Source organism: Staurois parvus, unplaced genomic scaffold (assembly GCF_062004578.1).
Source record: "Staurois parvus isolate SC_StPar_1 unplaced genomic scaffold, SC_StPar_1.0 ptg001978l, whole genome shotgun sequence".
NCBI classification, from domain to species: domain Eukaryota; kingdom Metazoa; phylum Chordata; class Amphibia; order Anura; family Ranidae; genus Staurois; species Staurois parvus.
Window position 1 is genome coordinate 56,872 of NW_028319774.1, and position 26,091 is coordinate 82,962.

At 47.9% G+C, this 26,091-nt stretch overlaps 2 protein-coding genes across 2 annotated transcripts in view; both read right to left on the minus strand.

Moving 5' to 3' along the window:
- LOC149433100 (uncharacterized) overlaps positions 1-25,867 on the minus strand; it is a 61,888-nt gene extending 36,021 nt beyond the window's left edge. Inside the window, exons 1-5 of the mRNA XM_089664648.1 lie at positions 25,638-25,867; positions 25,230-25,364; positions 24,946-25,143; positions 7,082-7,273; positions 6,872-6,995 (exon numbers count right to left, since the gene is read on the minus strand). Of these exons, the coding sequence (XP_089520774.1) occupies positions 6,872-6,995; positions 7,082-7,273; positions 24,946-25,143; positions 25,230-25,364; positions 25,638-25,733 (745 nt within the window). The 5' untranslated portion in view covers positions 25,734-25,867. The remainder of the gene's footprint in view (positions 1-6,871; positions 6,996-7,081; positions 7,274-24,945; positions 25,144-25,229; positions 25,365-25,637) is intronic.
- Positions 977-6,787, minus strand: LOC149433103 (uncharacterized). Its single transcript, XM_089664646.1, has 3 exons — positions 6,754-6,787; positions 4,668-5,613; positions 977-1,178 (listed from the first exon to the last, which is right to left on the minus strand). Exons 1-3 carry the CDS (start codon positions 6,785-6,787, stop codon positions 977-979), a joined length of 1,182 nt encoding a protein of 393 aa, XP_089520772.1.
- Positions 25,868-26,091: the final 224 nt, after the last annotated feature.

A 26,091-nucleotide genomic window follows, 5' to 3' on the forward strand; every position in this document is an offset into this window, starting at 1 on the left:
TCATCATAAATTTCGGCCAGAATGTATTCTGCTCCGTGTCTTTGCTAAAAATAAAATCCCAATCCGTGTAAATGAATAGGTTTCTGTGAAAGTTACAGCGTCTACAAATGGCGGGATAGATACTGGAATTGTATTTCTTTACTAGTGTGATAGATATTTTGGGCCTACAATAATTTTTACCATCATTGTAAACTTGTTTTTTTTTTTAAAAGAAATATTTATTGGGTTTTATGTCAATAAAAAAAAGAAAACATCAAGTCATTTGGGTGTTACAAACAGGGAGAACAGATGACATTAATGACTGGATAGACATTGCAGATGATGTACATAGAGCATTGCTGGGTTCTGTCCTCCAATGTGTGTTGGAGTGAGGAGACCGGGGATCACATCAACATCTATACATCTCCACAATACATCCTACAAATGTACAAAGGGACATAAAAGAAAGACAAATACAAAGGAATACAGAAGAGGGCTTAAGAAGGGGGAGGGGGGGAGAAGGGAGGGAGGGGTTGGAAGGAAGGGGGTAGGGAGGGAGGGGGGTGGAAAGAAGGGGGGAAGGGCAGAAAGAAAAGGGAGCTAGAAAGGTAGAAAGGGAATAAAAAGGAATCCCCTGATCTCTGATGTGTGGGATTAGAGAGGGATAAATAGACATAGAAGTATAGCCGGAACCTCTAGTGGAGCATCTAAGTATCACGTTGTTCAGCGACCCCTTGAAGGGGAGGGAGGGGTGGATCCTAAGGACATCATGGCCTCATGCTCATATGACAAGTTGGATTTAGATGGGTTGACCTCCGTGGAGCAGAGGGATCTCAGGACCACTAATGCCTTAATAAATACATTATCCATACGTTTTAGTCAGAAGTGGAGACAGTGTACTGGAGGGGGGTGTAGGTGGGGGCAGGATCTGCCATAGCATTTTCCAGAAGGCTTCTTTGTTCAGATAGAATGTTCTTGATACGTATATTTGCCATTTTCATGCGAAAGAGTCCGATTTGTTTGGACAGGATGAGAAAAGATCAAGTTTGTCTGTGTGGAGGAGGCGGATGAGATCCTTTTTGACGTCAGATATGGTTGGTGGTGTACCATCTACCGATTTTTTCAGGATGGCTCGTCTTGCCATCAGGAGGTAAGTAGACATCCAAGACTTGTTTTGTTGAAGAAGTGACTTGAGGCCCCTGTGAAGCATGAAAAGGGTAGAGTCCAAATTGCCGAATAGTAGATGTATTGGAGATTTAGGGAGTTTAACTCCTGTCACAAATTGGATGAAAGATAGCGCTTGATCCCAAAATGTGGAGATAGGATGACAAGTCCAAAATCTGTGTTTGAGGTTTGGTAGGTTACAGAGGCAGAGAGGACATTGAGACGTGTTCGATGCAGACTTGGAGGAAGAGCGAGGCATGTAGGCCCGATGCATAATTTTCAATTGCTGTTCCTGACAGAACTCGTTCGTAATATAGGCACAGGTGGTGTTGAAGCCTGCCAAAATGTGTTCCACAGTAAGCGAGTCCTGGAAGTCCTTGACCCATGAGGTCACAGATGTAGACTCTAAAGGTTTAGTAAAGCAAAGGTTAAGTGGGGAGTAAATATCTGAAGTCTTGAACCTGCCTCTGCTCAACAGAGTGTCAACCAATGTGGTTTGAAAAAGAGAAGGCTTGTCAGGAGCTGGTGATTTAACAAAGTTTATTACTTTCATTGCATATATAAAATGGTGTGAGGGCAAGTCCAGGGTCCCTAATGTCCGCAGGATTGGTGGAGGTTTACCGGAGGAAGAGTCAAAGATTGTGGAACAAGTGTAAGGTCTTGGGTGTGCCATTTAGCGTAGGCCGCGTATTGTTGTGGATGAGGGAAAGATGGATTACCATGAATAGGGAGGTAGAAGGAAACCCATGGGGACACTCCCAATTTGCGTCTGATTTCTCTCCAGGCCACCAAAGTGTCACGTAAAAGAGGATTGTTTTTTAGGGGAGTTGGAAGCTGGTTTATATTGCATGTAAAATAGCAGCTACATTGTGCGGGTTACCATGTCAGATTCTAGCTGGTGGAGTAAATAGACGACTTGGATAGCCAGTCTAGACTGATGTGTAAGAGACATGCAAGGTTACATATGTGAATGTTGGGAAGGCCCGATCTCTCCTCGCTCCTCCGGTATGTGAATGTTGGGAAGGCCCGATCCCCCCTCGCTCCTCCAGTATGTGAATGTTGGGAAGGCCCAATCCCCCCTCGCTCCTCCGGTATGTGAATGTTGGGAAGGCCCGATCCCTCCTCGCTCCTCCGGTATGTGAATGTTGGGAAGGCCCGATCCCCCCTCGCTCCTCCGGTATGTGAATGTTGGGAAGGCCCGATCCCCCCTCGCTCCTCCGGTATGTGAATGTTGGGAAGGCCTGATCCCCCCTCGCTCCTCCGGTATGTGAATGTTGGGAATGCCCGATCCCTCCTCGCTCCTCCGGAGATAGAGGTTTTGCAAAGCTATGCGTGGACGGCGACCCCTCCAGAGAAATTGTGAGAGAGCTGTGTTTAGTTTGGTTACGTCTCCATGCCGGAGTAGTAGAGGAATGGATTGAAGTGGATAAAGTAGTTTAGGGAAAGTCGCCATTTTAAAAATATGAGATCTCCCCAGGAGCATGAGGAGCAGACCTGCACACATGTCTAGCAGAAACCTTTACCCTCCCCCACTTCCCATCTACTTCTCACACGTGGAAACAGCTAGCAGACGCCTCTACCCTCCCCCACTTCCCATCTATTTCTCACACGTGGACACCGCTAGCAGACAACTTTACCCTCCCCCACTTCCCATCTACTTATCACATGTGGACACCACTAGCAGACACCTCTACCCTCCCCCACTTCTGCTCTACTTCTCACACGTGGACACCGCTAGCAGACACCTTTACCCTCCTCCATTTCCGCTCTACTTCTCACACGTGGACACCGCTAGCAGACACCATTACCCTCCCCCACTTCCGCTCTACTTCTCACACGTGGACACCGCTAGCAGACACCATTACCCTCCCCCACTTCCGCTCTGCTTCTCACACGTGGACACCGCTAGCAGACACCTTTACCCTCCCCCACTTCCGCTCTACTTCTCACACGCGGACACCGCTAGCAGACACCATTACCCTCCCCCACTTCTGCTCTACTTCTCACACGTGGACACTGCTAGCAGACACCTCTACCCTCCCCCACTTCCGCTCTACTTCTCATATGTGGACACAGCTAGCAGACACCTTTACCCTCCCCCACTTCCCATCTACTTATCACACGTGGACACTGCTAGCAGACACCTTTACCCTCCCCCACTTCTTCTCTTTCTCACACGTGGACACTGCTAGCAGACAGCTCAACCCCACTTCACCCAAGGGGATCCCATTACCCCATCTTCTCTGCAGATTTGACCCAGTCATTATCATCCCCTATACTCCAACTGTTGAAGGGCCCCATCTATAGCCGGCAGAATATGAACTCTCCTTGATCTCCATATACTGTATATCCATCGGTAACTCAGAGATGCTCCCACTTTCCATTAGCCAATCCCTGCTCCTCATCCCTCCACACCCGCCCCATATACAGTCCAGGCGTGGCAGTCCCGGGAGTGCAGCTGTAGCTGTGTGAAGCCTGAATGTCCCAGTAGGAGGAGTTCTGCCCGCAGTGTGAGCTGCACTCCTGGAGGACCCTGTTCCAGTCTATGCTGCACCACCCCCAGCTTCATGATTGGCCTTCCTCTGCCTCATTGTCTGATATCAATTGTCCGTGTATTGCTACATGTTGGGGATTTCTGCTACAAATCTGAACTAGGAATAGAGAAAGGGAGAAAGGATGGCGCTCTACTTCCTGCTCTCTGTGCTTTCCATCCCCCATCAACCAATCACAATGTGTCCACAATCACCATGGAAATGATCAGATGAATGAAACATTTGTCATAGACAGACCATCATGTGCCGATCATATACACAGACATTTGTATCACGGGAAACATACAAGAAGAAACATGTATGGAGAAAGACACGGGAAAGTCCCAATATGTGCATTCACCAATCACTCCTTCATTCCCGGTATACACACAATTCCATTGCTTCCATGTGTACACCATCAGTCACTCTTCTAGAATTGGGACATTTTATTACCACCCACCTCTTCAGTGATCCCCCACCATGCAAGTATTGTCCTCACCTCCAACTGTGGGCCTAATGAGTGCTTGGAACATTTGTCCACAAAGTATTATAATAGACCTCCAAGTGCTTGTGAAATCTCCCACCACAAAATGTACTCAGCCAATCCCAGGGCAGGACTCTATTTTTATTCTTCTCCTGCTATCAATGGCCAACGCGGTCCCACACTTCATCCATGTCTTTGGGGACCTCAGATCTCCTTATCAACTGTTTCTTCCATGATGAAGATCAGCCATGGAGTATATCTGAGGTGTATATCAGGGTGCTTCTTCCCCACATGAGAGCTGGGATGTCCAGCAACATTCATCTAGAAGACATTTCCCGCACTCAAGGCACTAATACACCTCCAGGGTTGTGTGGGATCCAAGATGTACAGGAAGACAGGACTTCAGTGAGGAACATTTCCCTCACTCAGGACAGGAATATGGCTTCTCCCATGTGTGAGATGTCTGATGTCTGGAAAGATGCGACTTCACTGAAAAACATTTCCCGCACTTAGGACAGGAATACGGCTTCTCCCCCGTGTGAGATCTCTGATGTGTGTAAAGATGGGACTTCTGTGAAAAACATTTCCTGCACTCAGGACAGGAATACGGCTTCTCCCCCGTGTGAGATCTCTGATGTGTGTAAAGATGGGACTTCTGTGAAAAACATTTCCCACACTCAGGACAGGAATGCAACTTCTCCCCCGTGTGAAATCTCTGATGGCTGTAAAGATTGGACTTCTGTGAAAAATATTTCCCGCACTCAGGACAGGAATATGGCTTCTCCCCTGTATGAGACATCTGATGTTTGTAAAGATTGGACTTCACGGAAAAACATTTACTGCACTCAAGACAGGAATATGGCTTCTCCCCCATGTGAGATCTCTGATGTCTGTAAAGACTGGACTTCTCTGAGAAACATTTCTCACACTCAGAACAGGAATACAGCTTTTCCCCCGTGTGATATCTCTGATGCTTGTGAAAATGGGATTTCAATGAAAAAAATTTCCCACACTCAGAACAGGAATATGGTTTCTCCCCTGTGTGAGATCTCTGATGTGTGTAAAGATTGGTCTTCTGTGAAAAACATTTCCCGCACTCAGGACAGGAATACGGCTTCTCTCCTGTATGAGATCTCTGATGTGTGTAAAGAATAGACCTATCTGAAAAATATTTCCCACACTCATGACAGGAATACGGCTTCTCCCCTGTGTGAGATCTTTGATGTGTGTAAAGAGTGGACTTCTGTGAAAAAAATTTCCCGCACTCAGAACAGGAATACGGTTTCTCCCCTGTGTGAGATCTCTGATGTGTGTAAAGACTGGACTTCTGTGAAAAACATTTCCCGCACTCAGGACAGGAATACGGCTTCTCTCCCGTGTGAGTTCTTTTATGCACATTAAGATGGCATTTAAAATTAAATCCCTTCCCGCACTCAGTACAGGAGAAGCTCTTCCCTGTTGGAAGGCCGGCCCGGTCCCGCACTGTCTGAGGTTCCTCAGGATACGAGGAATCCGATGGTCCATCTACACTGGGTGGTGCCGGATGGACATTGGAGGGAGCCGGGTTTTCTCCTGGACTATACTGTGTGATGTCCTCATCTTCTACTTTCCAGTCTGGAGACAAAGTGAGACAATCCTCGGAGGTTTTCCTCATCTCCCGGCCATGGACTAAAATGCAAAGACAAAGAGGATTACTAGACAGGAGCTGATTGGTTCCCCCAAACCAGGACTCCGCCCACATCAGGCAGCTTGGTCTCTGAGGAGCTTACAAGTCCACCCTCAAGGGAACTAGGAAATGGCTCCTCTGATCTCCTACCAGGTCATTTCTTTATTCATGGACCTTAGTCAGAGAGTGAGGAAACAACCAGAACTGTCTTTTATAGGAGGGACAGTGATGAGGGGATTATAGGACGAGGGTCCCCACCCCCTCTATCACTCATCGCCATCTTCCCAACACAAGAAGTACTGCACTTCCTTATTTAGTCGATGATTTAGTCATGAAGAACAGCGGGGCTGAGCCCCACCAGAGGTCAGAGAGTGAGGATGGGGGGAGAACAACCAAGATGAAGACTGGACTGATCCTGAAGACCACCATCATTGGGGTATTGACTCCTCCCTCATTATCACTTTCTCTTTAAGGGTCCAAAGTTGGAGGATGTTATCACATTATTATCACCATGTAAACGTCTGTGCTCCAATCACATCATCCGATATAAAATGTCCAGCTGGGAGGAAATGGGTGTAACAAAAGAGAATCCATATTATGTGTATATATAGCAGTGGGGGGAGGGGGGGAGAGCAGAAGTCAGAACCATGGAATCTACAACAGAGTATATAGTGCAGGGGTCAGGAGGATGTAATGTACAACATGGAGTATATAGTGCAGGGGTCAGGAGGATGTAATGTACAACATAGAGTATATAGTGCAGGGGTCAGGAGGATGTAATGTACAACATGGAGTATATAGTGCAGGGGTCAGGAGGATGTAATGTACAATATAAATTATATAGTGTAAGGGTCAGGACTCATAATATTGGTATTCAGCACTCAGTGGTGGCCTAGATGTTCACATGAGACAAGCTGCAGAGGTCTCACACTGCTGCCTCCTGTCTCCTGAGACTGAATCCATTGTTTCTATGTGTTTATCAGATGATGGGGGATCTAGGTGGATCCTCCGTACTGCTCTCTCCTTTACAATAAAGTCTCCTCTTACCCGGTGATGTGAGGGGCAGCTGATTGTCCATCATGACGTCCTTGTAGAGATCCTTGTGTCCTTCTAAATACTCCCACTCCTCCATGGAGAAATAGACAGTGACACCCTGACACCTTATAGGAACCTGACACACACAATGATACAGTCACCATCCAGACACATCCCTTGTCTGTTACTGGAGAATGTCCCAGAATTCCCGGCACTGCTCACCTCTCCTGTCAGCAGCTCCATCATCTTCTTGGTGACTTCTAGAATCTTCTGTGTCTTCTGTCTTGTAGGGATCAGGGATGGAGGTAGGGGGATGGTGATGGGATTCTGGATTCTCGAGGATCTTGTGGTCATACGATGAGATCTCCTTCTTGTGTCATTGTCGGTAGATTTCTTCATGACTTCTGTACAGTTCTGTGTGATACAAAGAGGTCTTACCTGTCCATAAAGGACAACAAGAGGAAGTACTTGGTATAGCAGAGTCCAATGTTTGGTGAAAGGATTGGTGCAAAGCTGAAGGTTTTGGTTCTGTTAGTCATGATGCCATCAGGTGGTCTGACATTGAGCTGTACAATAGAGATGGTCTGCATCCCTCACACAAGGGCGCTCAGCTCCTTACTTTGAAATTTAGGAGGTTTTTGGACATGCATTTAAACTGAGAAATGGGGGCAGAGATGTCATTGTTGAGGATCATTTCTGTCCCCAGCAGGCTGAAACAAGTGTGAGGTTGGTGTTGTTCAGCACAGAGTTGCTCGAAGTTTAGGCAACAAGATTTGTGAGCTGACAGCTCTTATGTCTAGGGACCACTTGTACCTTCTTGTAATTACAGAGACATGGTTCAAGGATTCAGATGACTGGGAAGTATCTATACCAGGCTATACACTATACAGGAAAGACAGAGTAGGGGGGAGGGGAGGTGGAGTTGTCATATATGTCAGAAATAGCATAAGGAGAACATTAATTCAAACAACAAATGAAATACTGGAAACCTTCTGGGTCTAACTTCAAACCAGAGAGGGATCTTCCCTTAGAATTGGTGTCATATACAGACCCCCAGGACAGACTGAAGATTAGGATGACTTCTTGATTGATGAGATAACTCAAATGGCAATGAAGGGGGAGGTTTTTATTATGGGTGACGTCACCACGCCTGACTATAACTGGAAATCTCAAACTACTATTACAAGCATTACAGGGATGTAATGGAAGCACTGAATGGGGCTTCTCTAAAACAGTAAAAAGTCCAACCCAAGGCGATCATATTCTAGACCTAGTACTGACAAATGGGGATCGACTGTCTAATGTTGAGGTGGGAGAAAATTTGGGTTTTAATGATCACCAATGTCTTTGGTTTGATATTAAAATAAGAACTGAAAAATCATATACAAAAACAAAAGATTTAGATTCCAAAAAGACACATTTTGGTGAATTGGGTGAATTTCTAAAAAATGAGTTGAAAGGTTGCAGTAAAAGGACCGGAGTAAGTAATCCGTGGGCACTGTTAGAGTCTACCATCCTGGAGGCAACTAGATTATATGTCAGGCAAGTTAGTAAGAATAAACAGAAGAGACAACCAATATGGTTCACTAAAGAGAGAAGTAGGATAGTAAAGGAAAAGAAATCATCATATAGGAGATTCAAGGAAACAGGAGGTGGAGGTGACAGAGAAGAGTATAAAAATGTACAAAAGGAGGCCAAACACATTATCAGCGCTGCCAAAGCACAGAAAGAGGAGGAAATTGCTAAATCTATGAAGAAAGGAGATAAAACATTTTATAGCTACATTAGTGATAGAAAAAATACGATGAGATCACTAAAATTAAAACTGGGCACAACACCTACTGTATGTTGAGGGAGACCTGAATGTAGCAAACCACTTAAACAATGACTTTTGTTTAGTCTTCTCAGAAATAAATTATACTAATAATAATAAGATGGGAAATCATATTGGTTCTAGTAATGATGGATCATTTTTAGGTTTTCTGGAGACAGAGGTAGCAGAGGAAGTTGCTCGATTAAAGCTTAACCCCTTGGCGCCGGCGTCTCCCTGCCCTTTAAGGGTTTCAGAAGCCGGGAGGAGGACGGGGTTTTTGTCAGGGAGCGAGGAGCCAGACACACGAGGTGCAATTAAAGGTAGGTTTATTGTACAAAAACAAGACATAGTCTATCGAAGTCCAACAGCAACAGCAGATGACTGGGTAGGACAGTAGCCAGGAAGAATGGTCGCCAGAGCTGGGGTCAGAAGCCAGGAAGGATGATCGCCAGAGCCGGGGTTCAGAAGCCAGGAAGGATGATCACCAGAGCTGGGGTCAGCAGCCAGGAAGGATGATCGCCAGAGCCAGGGTCAGAAGCCAGGAAGGAGTCTTGCCAAAACCGAGTCGGTATCCAGGAGAGCAATGAGAAACTAACAGGAGCTTGTTGCAATGCAACAAACAGAACATGAATGCAATGAGCAGCTGCAGACAGCAGGCTTAAATGTGATAAGCCACCACCTCCTGGAGGAGGAGCCAGAGAGGCCTGAAAGCATTAAGGATCCCACAATGCTTTGCAGACACCTAAGATAGATGCCAGCACATGGAGCAGCACAAGCCCTGAGGAAAGGTAGGACCTTGATAGTACCTCCTCCTCAAGGACCCCTCCCCCTCCGTGGCTCAACATAAGGCTTCTGGGGAAAGCGGGCGTGAAAAGCGTAGAGGAGGGCAGGAGCATGAACATCCGTGGAAGTAACCCAGGAACACACCTCGGGACCATAACCACGCCAATGGACCAGGAACTGCACCCAACCGTGGACCAACCGAGAATCCAGGATGCGGCTCACCTCATACTCCTCATGACCGTCAACCTGGATAGGATGAGGCCGAGGCGGAGAGGCAGTAAAGCGATTACAGACCAGAGGCTTCAACAGGGATACGTGGAAGACATTGGAGATACGCATCCCAGGAGGAAGAGCAAGGGCATAGGCAACCGGGTACACCCTGCGGAGGATGCAGAAAGGACCAACATAACGGGGAGCCAGTTTCGGTGCAGGCACCTGAAGATTGAGGTTACGAGTGGACAACCACACCCAATCTCCGACCTGGTATGAAGGAGCGGGCAACGGTCTACGATCAGCCTGGAGCTTCTGGCGCTGTGCTGAGTCCTTCAAGGACATCTGGATCTGCCCCCATGAGGAACGCAGGGCAGCAAGATGGTTATCCACAAGAATGTGCTGTGGCGAGGACAACTCATGCAATACAGCGGGTTGGAACTCATAGTTGGCCATGTAGGGAGACATCCCAGAGGAGGAGGTGACAGCCGAGTTCCTCGCAAACTCTGCCCATGGCAGGAGATCGACCCAATTGTCTTGATGGTCTGATATATAGCAGCGAAGGAATTGTTCCAGGGCCTGGTTGGAACGCTCCACAGCCCCATTGGACTACGGGTGGTAGGCCGAAGAGAAGGAGAGCTCGATACCCAACTGGGAGCAGAAGGCGCGCCAGAACCTTGACACAAACTGACTCCCATGGTCCGAGACAATCACCTTGGGCAACCCATGCAAGCGAAAGATCTCCCTGGCGAAAACCGTAGCCAGTTCTTGCGCAGTTGGCAATTTTTTGATCGGAACACAATGGCACATCTTGGAAAAACAATCAATGACCATAAGAATGACCGTATGGCCTTGGGACGCAGGGAGGTCCACAATAAAATCCATGCCCAGGTGTGACCAGGGACGCTCCCCATTGGGAATGGGTTGCAGAAGGCCCAAAGGAATATGCCGAGGAGATTTATTCTGGGCACAGACCGAACATGCTGCTACATATGAGGCAATGTCAGAATGGAGAGATGGCCACCAGAATAACCGAGAAATGACCCAGGACAACTGGTTCCTACCTGGATGACCGGCAGTCTTGGAATTATGGTAGGTACGCAGCAAGCGGGTATGCAATCCCTCAGGTATGAAACATCTGCCAGTCGGTCTCTCAGGAGGAGCATCAGTTTTAGCCGCCAAAATCTGCTCCCCAAGGGGAGAAGTCAGGTTGGTAAGAATGGCAGCCAGCATCTGGTCCGGAGGTATGACCAAGGTAGGCTCAGAGTCCTCCCTGGATAGCTCAGAGTATTGCCACGACAAGGCATCAGCCCTGACATTCTTGGAGCAAGGCAAATAGGAGACCACATAGTTAAAGCGCGACAAGAACAGAGCCCATCTGGCCTGGCGGGGCATCAACCTCTTAGCCTCTGAGAGAAACGTCAGGTTCTTGTGGTCAGTGAGAATGAGAACCGGAAACCCAGAACCCTTGAGCAGGTGCCTCCATTCCTTGAGAGCCTGAATAATGGCCAACAACTCCCTGTCTCCAATCTGGTAGTTGCATTCTGCGGAGGAAAGCTTCCTGGAGTAGAACCCACAGGGAAGTAGGGGTCCATTGGGTGACCGATGCTGAGACAAGAGGGCGCCTACTCCCGTCCCAGATGCATCAACCTCGAGGACAAAAGGCAACCCAGGATTGGGGTGAGACAGTATAGGAGCCAAAGCGAAGGCGGATTTCAGAGCTTCGAAAGCAAAAATGGCCTCGGGTGACCACTTGTGAGGATTACTGCCCTTGTTGGTCATATCTGAGAGAGGCTTGGCCAGCGTGGAGAAGTTCCTGATAAACTTCTGATAATAGTTGGCGAATCCCAAAAAGCGCTGAATGGACCAAAGACCACTGGGACGAGGCCACTGCAGAACCGACGAAACCTTCTGAGGGTCCATGGAAAAACCCACAGCGGAAATGATTTAGCCCAAAAAGGCAACCTGCGATCTGTGAAATTCACACTTCTTGAGCTTACAGAAAAGCTCATTCTCACTTAACAGTTGCAGCACCCGCTTAACATCCTGGATGTGAGACTCCATAGACGCAGAGTAAACCAGGATGTCATTCAAGTAAACCACCATGCACTGCTGCAACAAGTCACAAAAGACATCATTAATGAACTCCTGAAAGACTGCGGGCGCGTTACACAACCCGAAGGGCATAACCAGGGATTCATAGTGACCGGTTCTGGTGTTGAACGCGGTCTTCCACTCGTCACCCTCCTTGATCTGTACGAGGTTGTACACAGCCCTAAGTTCGAGTTTAGTAAAGACCGTTGCTCCCTTGAGGTGTTCAAACAACTCGGTAATCAACGGAATTGGGTAAGCATTCTTAATCGTGATTCGATTGAGGCCCCTAAAATGCAAGGCCTCAACTCACCGCCCTTCTTTTTCATGAAGAAAAAGCCAGCTCCTGCTGGAGAAGTAGACTTGCGAATGTGCCCCCGGGAAAGCGCATCCACAATGTACTCCTCCATGGCCTGATTCTCCGCAACTGAAAGAGGATACACCCTGCCATGCGGAGGAGTGGCACCGGGTTGTAAGGTTATGGCACAATCGTATGGACGATGAAGAGGCAGAGCACCGGAGCGCACCTTGTCAAACACGTCCAGGTACTCCCCATATTCAGTGGGCAACACAGAGTCTGAGGAGGCACACAACACCTTAACAGGTCCACGGTGTCAGGGCAGGAGCCGAGGAACGGACAGGCAGGCCTAACAATGTAACGCACTGGCTGATGACAACCACCACCCACAGACCGAAGTCCCTCAGGGCGCGGAGTCTAAGTCCCAGGCTGCCCTTCACCAGGGCCCCTGATGGTGGGGATGGACTTGACACAGCCAGGAACCAGGTCGCGGCCCCCGAGACACCTCAGCTGCAGTAATGGCCGCCGCCAATGGCGTGTAGCTGGTGGAAGAGACAAAAGAGTAGTCAGACAGGCCGGGGTCAACAACAACAGGACAAAACAGTACAGGACAGCAGACGAGAATCACAGGTCACGAGCCAGGTTCAGCAACAGAGGGTCAGATCAAAGGAGAATACAAAGAATAGTCAAGTCACAAGCCGAATCAGATACCAGGAGAGTCACAAGAGTCAGAACAGAGTAATAGCAACACAAAGACACAAGACACAAGTGCAAAGAGCATGTGCGGGCCACAGGCTTATATGTCATCAGCCACGCCCCTCTGGGGGATGGACCTCAGAGACCTGAAGGCATAAAAGGATTCCCACCATGCACAGCAGAATCCAAGATGGACGCCTGCACATGGAGTAACATAACCTCAGGGAAAAGGTAGGACCTTGACACACGGATGCAAACGGCCCCACACTGGCGACCATGAGAGAATCTCGGCCGACCGCCAATCAAAGGTCAGATTGTGCTTCTGAAGCCAGGGATAGCCCAAAACTACGGAGTAGTGCGGGGAAGAAATTACCTAGAAACAGGCCAACTCCCTGTTAACAGCCCCAATAACTACTTCAACCGGCAGGGTCTCGTGGGTAACCTGCGACGGTTGCAGGGACCTGCCATCTATCGCCTCGAGGACCAATGGAGTAACTTGAGCTTGCAGAGGAATGGAGTACTGGGCAGCAAACAAACTGTCCATAAACAACCCCCCAGCCCCAGAGTCTACCAATGCCTGGGCCGTCACCGAGCCTTCCGCCCAAGAGAGGACAACGGTGATTAGCGGTTTATCCTTACGGGAAACCGGGGACAAGGAACTCCACCCAAGATCTTCCCCCGACAGGATCTCAGGTGCGAGCGTTTCCCAGACGGACTGGACAGGACTGCCGAAAATGCCCACCGAGACCACAGTACAGGCAGCGACCCTCCCGACGCCGAGAGGCCCGCTCCCTCTCGGAAAGGCGGGCAAAGCCCAGCTGCATGGGCTCACCGCCAGACAAGCCATCCCCAGGAGGCATGGGAGGAGAGGGAGGAACGGGTGAGACAGAAAACATAGGCGCCAATTGGTTAGGAGGCCTCCGCAGATGCTCCTTACATGAAGGCCTCTCTCTGAGCCTGGTGTCAATCAGGATTAGCAAGGAAGTGCCTCTAGCTCCACAGGCTGTTCTTTGGCTGCAATCTTGTCCTTCAACACATCTGAGAGACCATGAGAGAAAGCAGCCACCAGAGCCTCATTGTTCCAACCCACCTCTGCCACCAGGGTACGAAATTCTATGGTGTACTCGGCAACGGTTCATGAACCCTGATGCATGGACGTGAGCAGCTTAGCAGCAGAGGCAGAGCGAGCAGGCACATCGAATACCGTACGGAAGGAGGCAACAAAACCAGTAGTGAGATTAGGAAGCCCACCTTTGACCTCTCCGTAGGAAAAGCGTGGGGTATCAATTCAAAATATATGCCCACTTGGTTAAGAAAACCCTGACACTGACTCGGCTCACCCCCCAAGCGCTGTGGAAGGGGGGCTGAACCAGTCATGCCTTTGGGCACCGCAGGTGCGGCAGCAGATGTGGAGGTAGGAGCAACAACCAGAGCGACATCGGAAGCAACCACAGGAGTGAAAACCAGCCTAATAGCACCAGGAGCAAGGTGCGCTGTGCGTGCAAGCAGGGTTTGCAACGCCTGAGCGAACTGATCCAACAAGCGATCCTGCTGATCAAGTCTGGCAACCAACATAGGGAGCGAGAGCGTACCTGCACCGTCAGGATTCATGGCATTCGTGTAGTGTCAGGGAGCGAGGAGCCAGACATACGAGGTGCAATTAAAGGTAGGTTTATTGTACAAAAACAAGAGTCTATGCAAGTCCAACAGCAACAGCGGATGACTGGGTAGGACAGTAGCCAGGAAGAATGGTCGCCAGAGCCGGGGTCAGAAGCCAGGAAGGATGATCGCCAGAGCCAGGGTTCAGAAGCCAGAAAGGATGATAACCAGAGCCGGGGTCAGAAGCCAGGAAGAATGATCGCCAGAGCCGGGGTCAGAAGCCAGGAAGCATGATCGCCAGAGCCGGATTCAGAAGCCAGGAAGGATGATCGCCAAAACCGAGTCAGTATCCAGGAGAGCAATGAGAAACTAACAGGAGCTTGTTGCAATGCAACAGACAGGACACGAATGCAATGAGCAGCTGCAGACAGCAGGCTTAAATGTGATAAGCCGCCACCTCCTGGAGGAGGAGCCGCAGAGGCCTGAAAGCATAAAGGATACCACAATGCTTTGCAGACCTAAGATGGATGACAGCACATAGAGCAGCACAAGCCCTGAGGAAAGGTAGGACCTTGACAGTTTTAGGGTCACGTGACCACCGTGATTATCTGTCACGGTGGACACATGATCGGGAAAGATCCTGATCACAAGAGGAGATCCGGACCTTTCCGTGAGTACCAGACATGTGTGCTGGGAGCATGCAGGGCATGCACTCTCATCACATATGGTTTTCTTAATTGCACACAAATGAGCGGCCACTTGGCATCAAGGCCCAGATGCCAGGGGGCCACACATTTGCATGCAGCCGGCGCCAAGAGGTTAATAAAGCAATGGGCCCTGATGGATCATCCCAGAGTTCTCAGAGAACCTTGAGGTCTAGTTGTTGGACCAGTAACTGATCAATCTCTCCTAACAGGAGAAGTTCCCCATGACTGGCGGAGGGCGTATATTGTACTGATCCACAAGAAGGGCAGCAAGGTAGAAGCCGGCAATTACAGGCCAGTAAGTCTAACATCGGTGGTAGTCAAGTTAATGGAATCACTCCTGAAAGAAAGGATCACTGATCATCTAGAAACACACAACTTGCTGGATCCAAAGCAGCATGGCGTTGCTGAGGGCAGATCATGTCAGACTCATCTGATTGGACTTTTTGACTACTATATTACCAATGTTTTGGACCAGGGGGGTGCTGTAGACATAGAATATCTTGATTCCAGCAAGGCATGTGATACAGTCCACATAATGATCTAATACAAGAGTTGGACAAGCTAGGACTTAGCCCTTGGGTGGTTCAGTGGATGTGCAGCTGGCTAAAAGATAGATACCAGAGTGTGGATGTAAATGGGGTTCACTCGGAACAGAGACCAGTCACTAGTGGTGTACCCCAAGGCTCTGTACTGGGTCCTGTTCTATGTAATCTATATGTAAGGGATAGAACTAAAGGGTTGTTGGGTAAGGGGATGTCTCTTTGCTGATGACACAAAGATGTGTAATAGGGAGGATATCCCTGGAGGTGTCTGTAACATGGAATGGGATCTGCCATTGCTGGAAGATTGGTCAAAAAAGTGGAAATTTCAATTCAATGTTTATAAATGTAAAATAATGCACCTAGGGAAAAATAATCCCTTGAGAGAGAACAACATTGGGGTACAGTGTTGGCCAGCACTGCAGAGGAAAAGGATTTGGGGGGTACTTATTTCAGATGATTGAAAAATGAGCAGACAGTGTGGCCAGGCAGTGGGGAAAGCAAAACAATTTCTAGGATGCATCACTAGAGGGGTCCACAGAAGGAAGAAGGAGGTCCCGATTCCTCTATATAGATCTTTATATTCCTAGAGGGGTCACCAGTGGGAAGAAGGAGGTCCCAATTCCTTTATATAGATCTTTATATCACTAGAGGGGTCCACAGAAGGAGGTCCTGATTCCTCTATATAGATTATTATTATTATACAGTATTTATAAAGTGCCAATGGTTTGCTCAGTGCTGTACATTACAAAGGAGGACAGAACATGTGACAGAACAATACCAATACAATGCAAAACATGAGGGGTTTGAGGGCCCTGCTCCTTGGAGCTTACAATCTAGGAGGGAGGGGATAGTGGTACAGGAGGAGATAGCTGTGGGGGATGGAGTGGTAGGAAGAGTGGAGGAGTTTGGCAAGTTAGCAGGGGGTGGGGTAGGCTTCCCTGAAGAGATGGGTTTTCAGGGTGCGCCTAAAGGAGAGGAGAGTAGGTGATAATCTAATGGGTTGGGACAGGGAGTTCCAGAGGATGGGTGACACCCTGGAGAAGTCCTGGAGGCAGGCATGGGAGGAGGAGACCAGGGAACTAGAGAGAAGGAGGTCTTGTGAGGAGCGGATTGTGCGTGCTGGGCGGTACTTGGATATTAGGTCGGTGATGTAGTTCGGGGCAGTGTGGTGGACGGCTTTGTACGTCAGTGTTAGGATTTTGAATTTGATCCGTTGCGCAATCGGAAGCCAGTGGAGGGATTGGCAGAGGGGGGTGGCGGAGATGGAGCGGTTGGAAAGGTGAATGAGTCTGGCAGCCGTATTCAGGATTGACTGAAGCGGGGATAGCCAGCGGCGAGGCAGGCCAGTGAGGAGGGAGTTGCAGTAGTCGAGTTGTGATATGATGAGGGAGTGGATGAGCTGTTTAGTGGTTTCTGGGGTTAGGAACGTGCAGATTTTGGCGATGTTGCGGAGGTGGAGTCTGCATGAATTTGTTAAAGATTGGACTTGGGGCTGGAAGGATAGGTTGGAGTCCAGAATGACACCAAGTACTCTGGCCTGTGGGGCGGGTTTGATGGTGGCGTTGTTGGACATGATGGAGAAGTCAATGGGGGGTGGTGTGCGGGCTGGGGGGAAGACAAGAAACTCGGTTTTGGAGAGGTTCAGTTTAAGGAAGTGGAGCTACATCCAGTCTGATATGTCGCTCAGTAGGTGTGTGATTCGGGCAGAGACCAAGGGGGTGAGGTGGGGGTTAAGAGATAGATTTGTGTGTCGTCGGCATAGAGGTGGTAGTTAAAGCCGTGAGAGTGTATGAGTTGGCCAAGGGAGGAGGTGTAGATGGAGAAGAGAAGGGGCCCGAGGACAGAGCCTTGAGGGACCCCAACAGAGAGGGGGAGGTGGTAGCATTATAGGTAACACTGAAAGAGCGTTGTGACAGGTAGGATGAGAGCTAGGAGAGAGCAGAAACTCTGAGGCCGAGGGAGTGTAGTTTTTTGAGGAGGAGGGGGTGGTCGACTGTGTTGAAGGCCGCAGAGAGGTCAAGGAGTAGGAGCACTGAATAGTGGCCATTAGCTTTGGCGGTTAGCAGGTCATTGGAGAGTTTGAGTAAGGCGGTTTCGGTGGAGTGTAGGGGACGGAAGCCAAACTGTAGGGGATCGAGAAGGTTGTTGTCATTGAGGTGAGAGCTTAGGCGGGTGTAGACTAGGCGCTCGAGGAGCTTAGATGTAAATGGGAGCAGGGAGATGGGTCTGAGGTTGTTTGGGTCATTGGGGTCCAGGGAGGGCTTTCTAAGTATGGGGGTGATGTGTGCATGTTTCAGAGGGGAGGGGAAAGTGCCGGAGGAGAGGGAGAGATTAAAGATGTGGGTGAGGGAGCGTAGGATGGAGGGGGAGGGAGGTCGTAGGAGTTGTGAGGGGATAGGGTCGAGGGGGCAGATGGTGAGGCGGGCATCAGAGAGGATCTTGGAGAATTCCTCGATGGTAGTAAGGTCAAAGGTGCGGATTGTTGGGGGGGCTTCAGTATGAGGAATGTAGGGTGGGGTGGAAATGGGGGTCAGAGCAGAGGTGGGGCCGTGGGAGAGGGGTGATGAGGGGGTAGCTGAGTGAGGGGGAACGGGGTTGGAGGGAGTTTGAGCAGCGATGAAGTCCCTGCAGGTTATGTCAAGGGAGAGGGGGGAAGAGGGGGTAGCTGTGTGAGAGGGGACGGGTTGAGAGGGCGTGTGAGTTGCGGCGATGTCCTTGCGAATTGTGTCAATCTTGTTTTTGAAGTGATTGGCAATCTCAAGGGCAGTGAGTGAGGTGCTGGGTGGAGGTGGGGGTGGCGAGAGTAGAGAGTTGAAGGTGGAGAAGAGTCGGCGAGGATTGGAGGAGAGGGTCTTGATGAGGGTAAGGAAGTAGGCTTGTTTGGCTGCGTGGAGGGAGGAGGTGTAGCTGTGGAAGGCAGATTTGTAGCAGGTGAAGGCTTGTTGGGATTTGGTTTTGCGCCATAGTCGCTCCAGGGCACGACTGTGTCGTTTGAGGGTTTTGGTGTGATCAGTCTGCCAGGGCGGGAGCGGTCGGGGTCTGATGTTGCATGTGGTTAAAGGCGCTATTGAGTCAAGGGCTGTTGACAGCGCGTTGTTGTAGGCAGTCATAGCCAAGTCGGGGCAGGACAGGGGGAGGATGCGGTCATGGAGTTTATCAGCTGCAGAGTGGAGGGGGGCAGGGTTAAGGTTGTGGAGGTTATGGCTGGTAGTAGTATGACATTTGGAGGGGTAGGCATTGGAGGACGAGGAGCTAGAGAAGGTAATCAGGTTGTGGTCAGAGAGAGGGAAGGGGGTGTTAGTGAGGTTGTGGGGAGCGCACTAGAGGGCTCACCGGCAGGAGGTCCAGATTCCCTTTTATAGATCTTTATATCACTAGAGGGGTCACCGGCAGGAGGAAGGACGTTCCAATTCCTCTATATAGATCTTTATATAGCTAGAGGGGTCACCGGTGGGATGAAGGACATCCCGATTCCTCTATATAGATCTTTATATCACTAAAGGTGTCACCTGCGGGAGGAAGGAGGTCCCATTTCCTCTATATAGATCTTTATATCACTAGAAGGGTCACCTGCAGGAGGAAGGAGGTCCCATTTCCTCTATATAGATCTTTATATCACTAGAGGGGTCACCGACATGAGGAAGGAGGTCCTGATTCCCCTATAAAGATCTATATATCACTAGAGGGGTCATCTGCAGGAGGAAGGAGGTCCCGTTTCCCCTATATAGATCTTTATATCATTAGAGGGGTCACCGGCAGGAGGAAGGAGGTCCCTATTCCTCTGTATAGATATTTTTATCACTAGAGGGGTCACCGGTGGGAGGAGGGAGGAAGGAGGTCCCGATTCCCCTATATAGATCTTTATATCACTAGAGGGGTCACCGGCAGGAGGAAGAAGGTCCCGATTCCCCTATATAGATCTTTATATCACTAGAGGGGTCACCAGCAGGAGGAAGGAGGTCCTGATTCCTCTATATAGATCTTTATATCATTAGAGGTGTCACCGACATGAGGAAGAAGGTCCCGATTCCCCTATAAAGATCTAAATATCACAAGGTCGGTCACCGGCATGAGGAAGGAGATTATGATTCCCCTATATAGATCTTTATATCACTAGAGGGGTCACCGGCAGGAGGAAGGAGGTCCTGATTCCTCTATATAGATCTTTATATCACTAGAGGGGTCACCAGCAGGAGGAAGGAGGTCCCGATTCCTCTATATAGATCTATCACTAGAGGGGTCACCGGCAGGAGGAAGGAGGTCCCTATTCCTCTATATAGATCTTTATATCACTAGAGGGGTCACCGGGAGGAGGAAGGAGGTCCCGATTCCTCTATATAGATCTTTATATCACTAGAGGGGTCACCGGCAGGAGGAAGGAGGTCCTGATTCCTCTATATAGATCTTTATATCACTAGAGGGGTCACCGGCAGGAGGAAGGAGGTCCTGATTCCTCTATAAAGATCTTTATATCACTAGAGGGGTCACTGACATGAGGAAGGAGGTCCCGATTCCCATATAAAGATCTATATATCACTAAAGGAGTCACTGACATGAGGAAGGAGGTCCCGATTCCCCTATGAAGATCTGGGGCTCTGAGGGCTCTGAGGAAGTCACATGACATTGTGACGCAACGCGTTGGCTTGACGTGGTGACGTATTTCCGGCGTGGCGGCCATCTTGGTACACCTGTGTATCCAGCTGTACACCCATACATACATACCCTCATCCGAAAGCATGAGGTTTTGGACTGGCTGCTACGTAAGTGGAAAAGCTTAATGTTATCTGTCCCTATGTAACAAATAAAATATACTGCACTATGGGAGGATTCATTTTGTCTCATTTGAGAGATTGATGCTGCAATACTTTCCTGGAGAAGAGCCAGAGTGGGAATATTTATTTCTGAGAGAGCAACCGTTGGAGTGATAGTTATCTTGGAGGATCCGTGAGAGGGATCCACTACTGCTCTTTGATCCGCAAGGGTCGAAGGGATGAGGTGAGAGGCTTATCCAGATGGTGGTCGGATTGTCAGATTTATATGCACTCAGAGATCTGCACGAGTGTTGTTTATGGTCACTAACAGTAGTTATTGGAAACACTGTTTTTTCTTCCGTCACCAGCAATATTTATTGGACTTTGAGAGCACTGTTGTTTGCACCATTATAATGGTCGTTTCACTTCACAAGAGGCACGTGTGATTATAATTATATATATATGTATGCGTGCTATATATACATATATATATGGAAATGTTTTTTCACATGTTTTGAGCTATTTATTATATTTTTTGTGTGGATTCTATGATTTATGGGCACTAATTAATATTAATTGATATCACTGTCACACCTATATATACGTATATATATATTTTTATGCGATTTTGTGATTTTTTCTTTTATTTTATATTTTTATTATTTAAGTGTGCATATATCTTTTGGGTGTAGCGCTACATTCTTTATTGTATTTATTCCTCTATATAGATCCTATCACTAGAGGGGTCACCGGCAGGAGGAAGGAGGTCCTGATTCCTCTATATAGATCTTTATATCACTAGAGGGGTCATCGGCAGGAGGAAGGGGGGTCCTGAATCCTCTATATAGATCTTTATATCAATAGAGGGGTCACCGGCAGGAGGAAGGAGGTCCTGATTCCTTCTATATAGATCTTTATATTACTAGAGGGGTCCTTATTCCCCTATATACAGTAGATCTTTAGTTGGACCTCATTTAGAATACTGTGTCCAGTTCTGGAGACCTTACTTATAAAAAGATATTGATAAGATAGAACAAGTCCAGAGACGGGGAACAAAAATGGTGAAAGGTCTGGGGGGGGATAAAACATTTCAGGAGAGACTTCAGGAACGTAACATGTCCAGTCTGGAGAAGAGAAGGGAAAGGGGAGACATGACTGAAACCTTTACATACAACAAGGGAGTGAATAAGGTTCAGGAGGGCAGGATTTTCAACATGAAACCAAAATGAAGAACACGGGACATGACCTCCAACTAACTGGAGGAAAGTTCACAACCAATCTCAGAAAGTAATATTTTACTGACAGAGTAGTTGATGCTTGGAGTAAACTTCCAGCAGAGGTAGTGAGCCAGTCAACAGCAAATAGTTTCAAAGATGCTTGGGACAAACATAGATCTATACTAAAAAACAACTACCTCCCCAAAACATATAGGGAATATAGGTCAAATACACTTTAATATCAACCTGAAATCCAACCAGCTCTCCTCTGCAAGTACCTTATTGGCTCCTTCTCCCATTCCCCATCAGAAATCCATGTCCCTGAGGAAGTTACGATTCATGATGTACCATGAAGGAAGGAAGTGTGGTGACAACATTTCTGGTCAGACGGTGGCTGCCATCTTGGTACACCTGTCCCTGTGTATGTTATTACCAATGCTTGTATGGGTCTGCTGGCCCAATTTTGAGTATTCTATACTCGGTTTTTATACATTTAATATGGACATATTACACTATGAGATGTCCTTTGATTTTTTTTGAACATGGACTTCTGATGAGGAATTGGAGAAGGAGCCAGTAAAGTACTTACAGAGGAGAGCTGGTTGGATTTCGGGTTGATATTAAAGGACATTTGATGTATATTCCCTATAGGTCAAAATGGGGAGGGGAGCGTGCACGCTAGCTGGCGGAGGATTCTTCCAAGTCACGTGTGGAAAATATTATTATTATACAGGATTTATATAGCAGTTTGCTCAGTTCTTTACAATATAATGAGAGACAATACAGCAACAATACAAGAGGGAAAGGAGGGCCCTGCTCCTTGGAGCTTACAATCTAGGAGGGAGGGGCTAGTGGTTCAAAAGGTAGTAACTGTGGGGGGTGGACTGGTTGGAAGAGTAGAAGATTCTATTATTAGCTGAGGGCAGGATAGGCTTCCCTGAAGAGATAGGTTTTCATAGATCGCCTAAAAGTGAGCAGAGTAGGCAATAGTCTGATAAATTGGGGTAAAGAGTTCCAGAGGATGGGGGAAGCTCTGGAGAAGTCCTGGAGACGAGCATGGGAGGAGGAGACAAGGGAGCTAGAGAGTAGGAGGTCTTGCGAGGAGTGGAGAGTATGGTTTGGGTGATATTTGGAGACAAGATTGGTGATGTAATTTGGGGCAGAGTTATAAATGGCTTTATACTGTACGTTATTGTTAATGTTTTGAATTGTATCCATTGGGCAATGGGAAGCCAGTGGAGGGATTGGCAGATACGGAATGGTTAGTAAGGTGGATGAGCAGCATTCATGATAGGCTGAAGAGGGGATATCCTGCGATGAGGTAGGTCATTGAGGAGGGAGTTACAATAGTCAAGGCGAGATATAACCAGGGAGGGAATAAGTTGCTTAGTGGTTTCCGAGGTTAGGAACGGCCGTATCTTGGAGATGTTGTGGAGGTGAAGTCTACATGATTAGGACAGTGATTGGATTTGGGGCTGAAAGGAAAGATGGGAGTTTATGATTACATCTACCTGGCATGAAGGGAGGGACTGATGGTTGTATTATTGGTCTTGATGGAGAAGTCAGGGGAGGCGGCACGGGCTGGAGGGAATACTAAGAGCTCAGTTTTGGAAAGATTGAATTTGAGGAAGTGGAGAGACATCCATGCCGATATGTCACTTAGTAGGTTAGTAATGCAAGAGGAGACTGAAGGGGTGAGGTGAGGAGGAGACTGAAGGGGTGAGGTGAGGAGGAGACTGAAGGGGTGAGGTGAGGAGTAGAAAGATAGATTTGTGTGTGATCAGCATAGAGATGGTACTTAAACCCATGGGAGTTTATCAAGTGACCAAGGGAGAAGAGAAGAGGTCCAAGGACAGAACCTTGAAGGACCACTACAGAAAGAGGGAATGAAGAGGAGAAGGTAGCGTTATAGGTAACGCTGAAGGAGCACTGCAATAGGTAGGAGGAGAACCAGGAGAGAGCAAAGTCTCTGAGACCAAGAGAGTGGAGTTTTCTGAGAGGAGGGGATGCTCAACCATATCAAAAGCCGCAGAGAAGTCAAGTAGTAAGAGTATGGAGTAGTGGACATTGGTTTTAGCAGTTAGTAAATCATTAGTGAGTTTTAGTAGGGCAGTTTCAGTGGAGTGTAGTGAGCGAAAGCCAGACTGTAAAGGGTGAAGAAGGTTGTTGTCGGTGAGGTGGGAGCTCAGGTGATTGTAGACTAAGAGGAGTTTAGAAGTAAATGGCAGCAGGGAGATGGGTCTTAAGTTGTTCAGGTTGGTGGGGTCCAGGGAGGGCTTTTTAAGTATGGGAGTGATGTGTGCATGCTTTAGAGGGGAGGGGAAGGCACCAGTAGAGAGGGAAAGATTGATGATGTGAGTGAGGGAGCATAGGACGGAGGAGGAGGGTGACCGTAGTTGTTGTGAGGAGACAGGATCCAGGGGGCAGGTAGTGAGACGAGCTTCTGAGAAAACCTTAGTGACCTCTTCGGTAGTAGCGAGGTCAGAAGAGGAAAGTGTTGAGGGAGGTTTAGTATAAGGTATGCTAAGTGGGATGGATGTCTGTGCAGTGGTGATGTCCCTACGAATTGTATCAATCTTGTTTTTTAAATGATTTACAATCTCGTGAGCAGTGAGTAAGGTACTGGGTGGAGGTGGAGGTACTGGGTGGAGGTGAAGAAAGTAGAGAGTTAAAAGTAGGGAAGAGACGACAAGGACTGGATGACAAGATATTAATAAGAATGACAAAGTCGTCTTGTTTGGCAGCATGGAGGGAGGAATTGTATGTTAAGAAAGCAGATTTATATCGGGTGAATGCTTGTTGAGATTTGGTTGTACGCCACAATCGCTCCAGCGCACGACTATGTCGTTTAAGATTTCTGGTGGTGCTGATATGAAGATTTTTCTGCATTACAGATCTTGATTTGTACTGCATTTACAGACATTTATTCACAGACTGTCACTGTGTTGAGGGCTCAGCCGGGTGTGTGTTTAATGGAATTTTATTATCTTTATATTTTTTGTGCATTGTTATATATATTATTATTTATGCCTTGATATATATTACTCAGACTATCTATTTGCACATTTGTTGAAGTTGCACTCACTGATTTGTTCACATTTGGTGTTGCCTAGCAGGACATCCATTCTCTCTGGATCTTTTAATTCCCTTGTGTTTGGTGATTCTCTAGGTATGCACTTCTATCACCTTAGTTAGGGGCTCTGTCAGGTGTTTACTTTATGGTTAGCTTTAGTGAGTAGCGCAGCACTATTTATCTCTCCATTTATTTTGTAGTGTTGTGGGAACGCAGTTTGGAGTTTGCAGACACTCTTAGTTCATCATATTAGGTTTGGCAGCACAAGAGGATTTTTTCTTTTTTTAACCCCTTCATTACACTCACCTCTCCAGTCAGCAGGCTGAGGATCTCCAGGGTGAGCTTCAATATCGTCTCATTCCGGGGAAATTCCTTCCTTACAATCTTCCTGAAAGTCTGCTGATTGTCCATCATGAGGTCCTTGTAGAGATCCTTGTGTCCTTCTAAATACTCCCACTCCTCCATGGAGAAATAGACAGTGACACCCTGACACCTTATAGGAACCTGACACACACAATGATACAGTCACCATCCAGACACATCCCTTGTCTGTTACTGGAGAATGTCCCAGAATTCCCGGCACCGCTCACCTCTCCTGTCAGCAGCTCCATCATCTTCTTGGTGACTTCTAGAATCTTCTGCATGTTGTGTCTCTCAGGGTTTAGGGAGTCACATGGAGGCACTGTGATGGTCATATGATCACCTGACTTCAGAAGAGGAAATCTCTGTATTGAGGAACCAATAGGAATATCATGTTAGACTCCCAGAATCCTCCTCACCTCTCCGGTCAGGTCTGTGTATTATTAATAGAGATAAGAGTGATGTAATGTGACCTCCCAGAATCCTCCTCACCTCTCCGGTCAGGTCTGTGTATTATTAATAGAGATAAGAGTGATGTAATGTGACCTCCCAGAATCCTCCTCACCTCTCCGGTCAGGTCTGCATTTTATTAATAGAGATAATAGTGATGTCATGTGACCTCCCAGAATCCTCCTCACCTCTCCGGTCAGCAGGTAGATGATCTCCAGGGTGAGGTTTAGTATCTTCTCAGTCATGTGACTCCGGTCCTCCTCCATCCTCATTGGTGCCATCATGTGATCTATACAGGTCTCCTTGTAGACGGATAACTTTGGGAAATGAAAGTAAGAATGATTTGGATGGTATTGGTCACACAATAATAGGATGTGGATGTGAGGGGGGAATAGGAGGGTTGCTGGACATTGAAGAACTACTACCCCCAAGGGAAGACATTAGTCAGGACTGTTTAGTATTTGCTACATCTTGGATGTCCCGGAACCCGCTTGACCTACCGTATCAGAAATCCCCTTTTCTCTGTTGGGTTTGTTTGGTCTCTGAACTGGGTTTGATGAGTTTTAGATCTTCAAACAAGAAATTATAAATAACTCCTGAGAGACCCCTCAGCTCCTCTACTTCCCTCAGACCCCTCAGTAT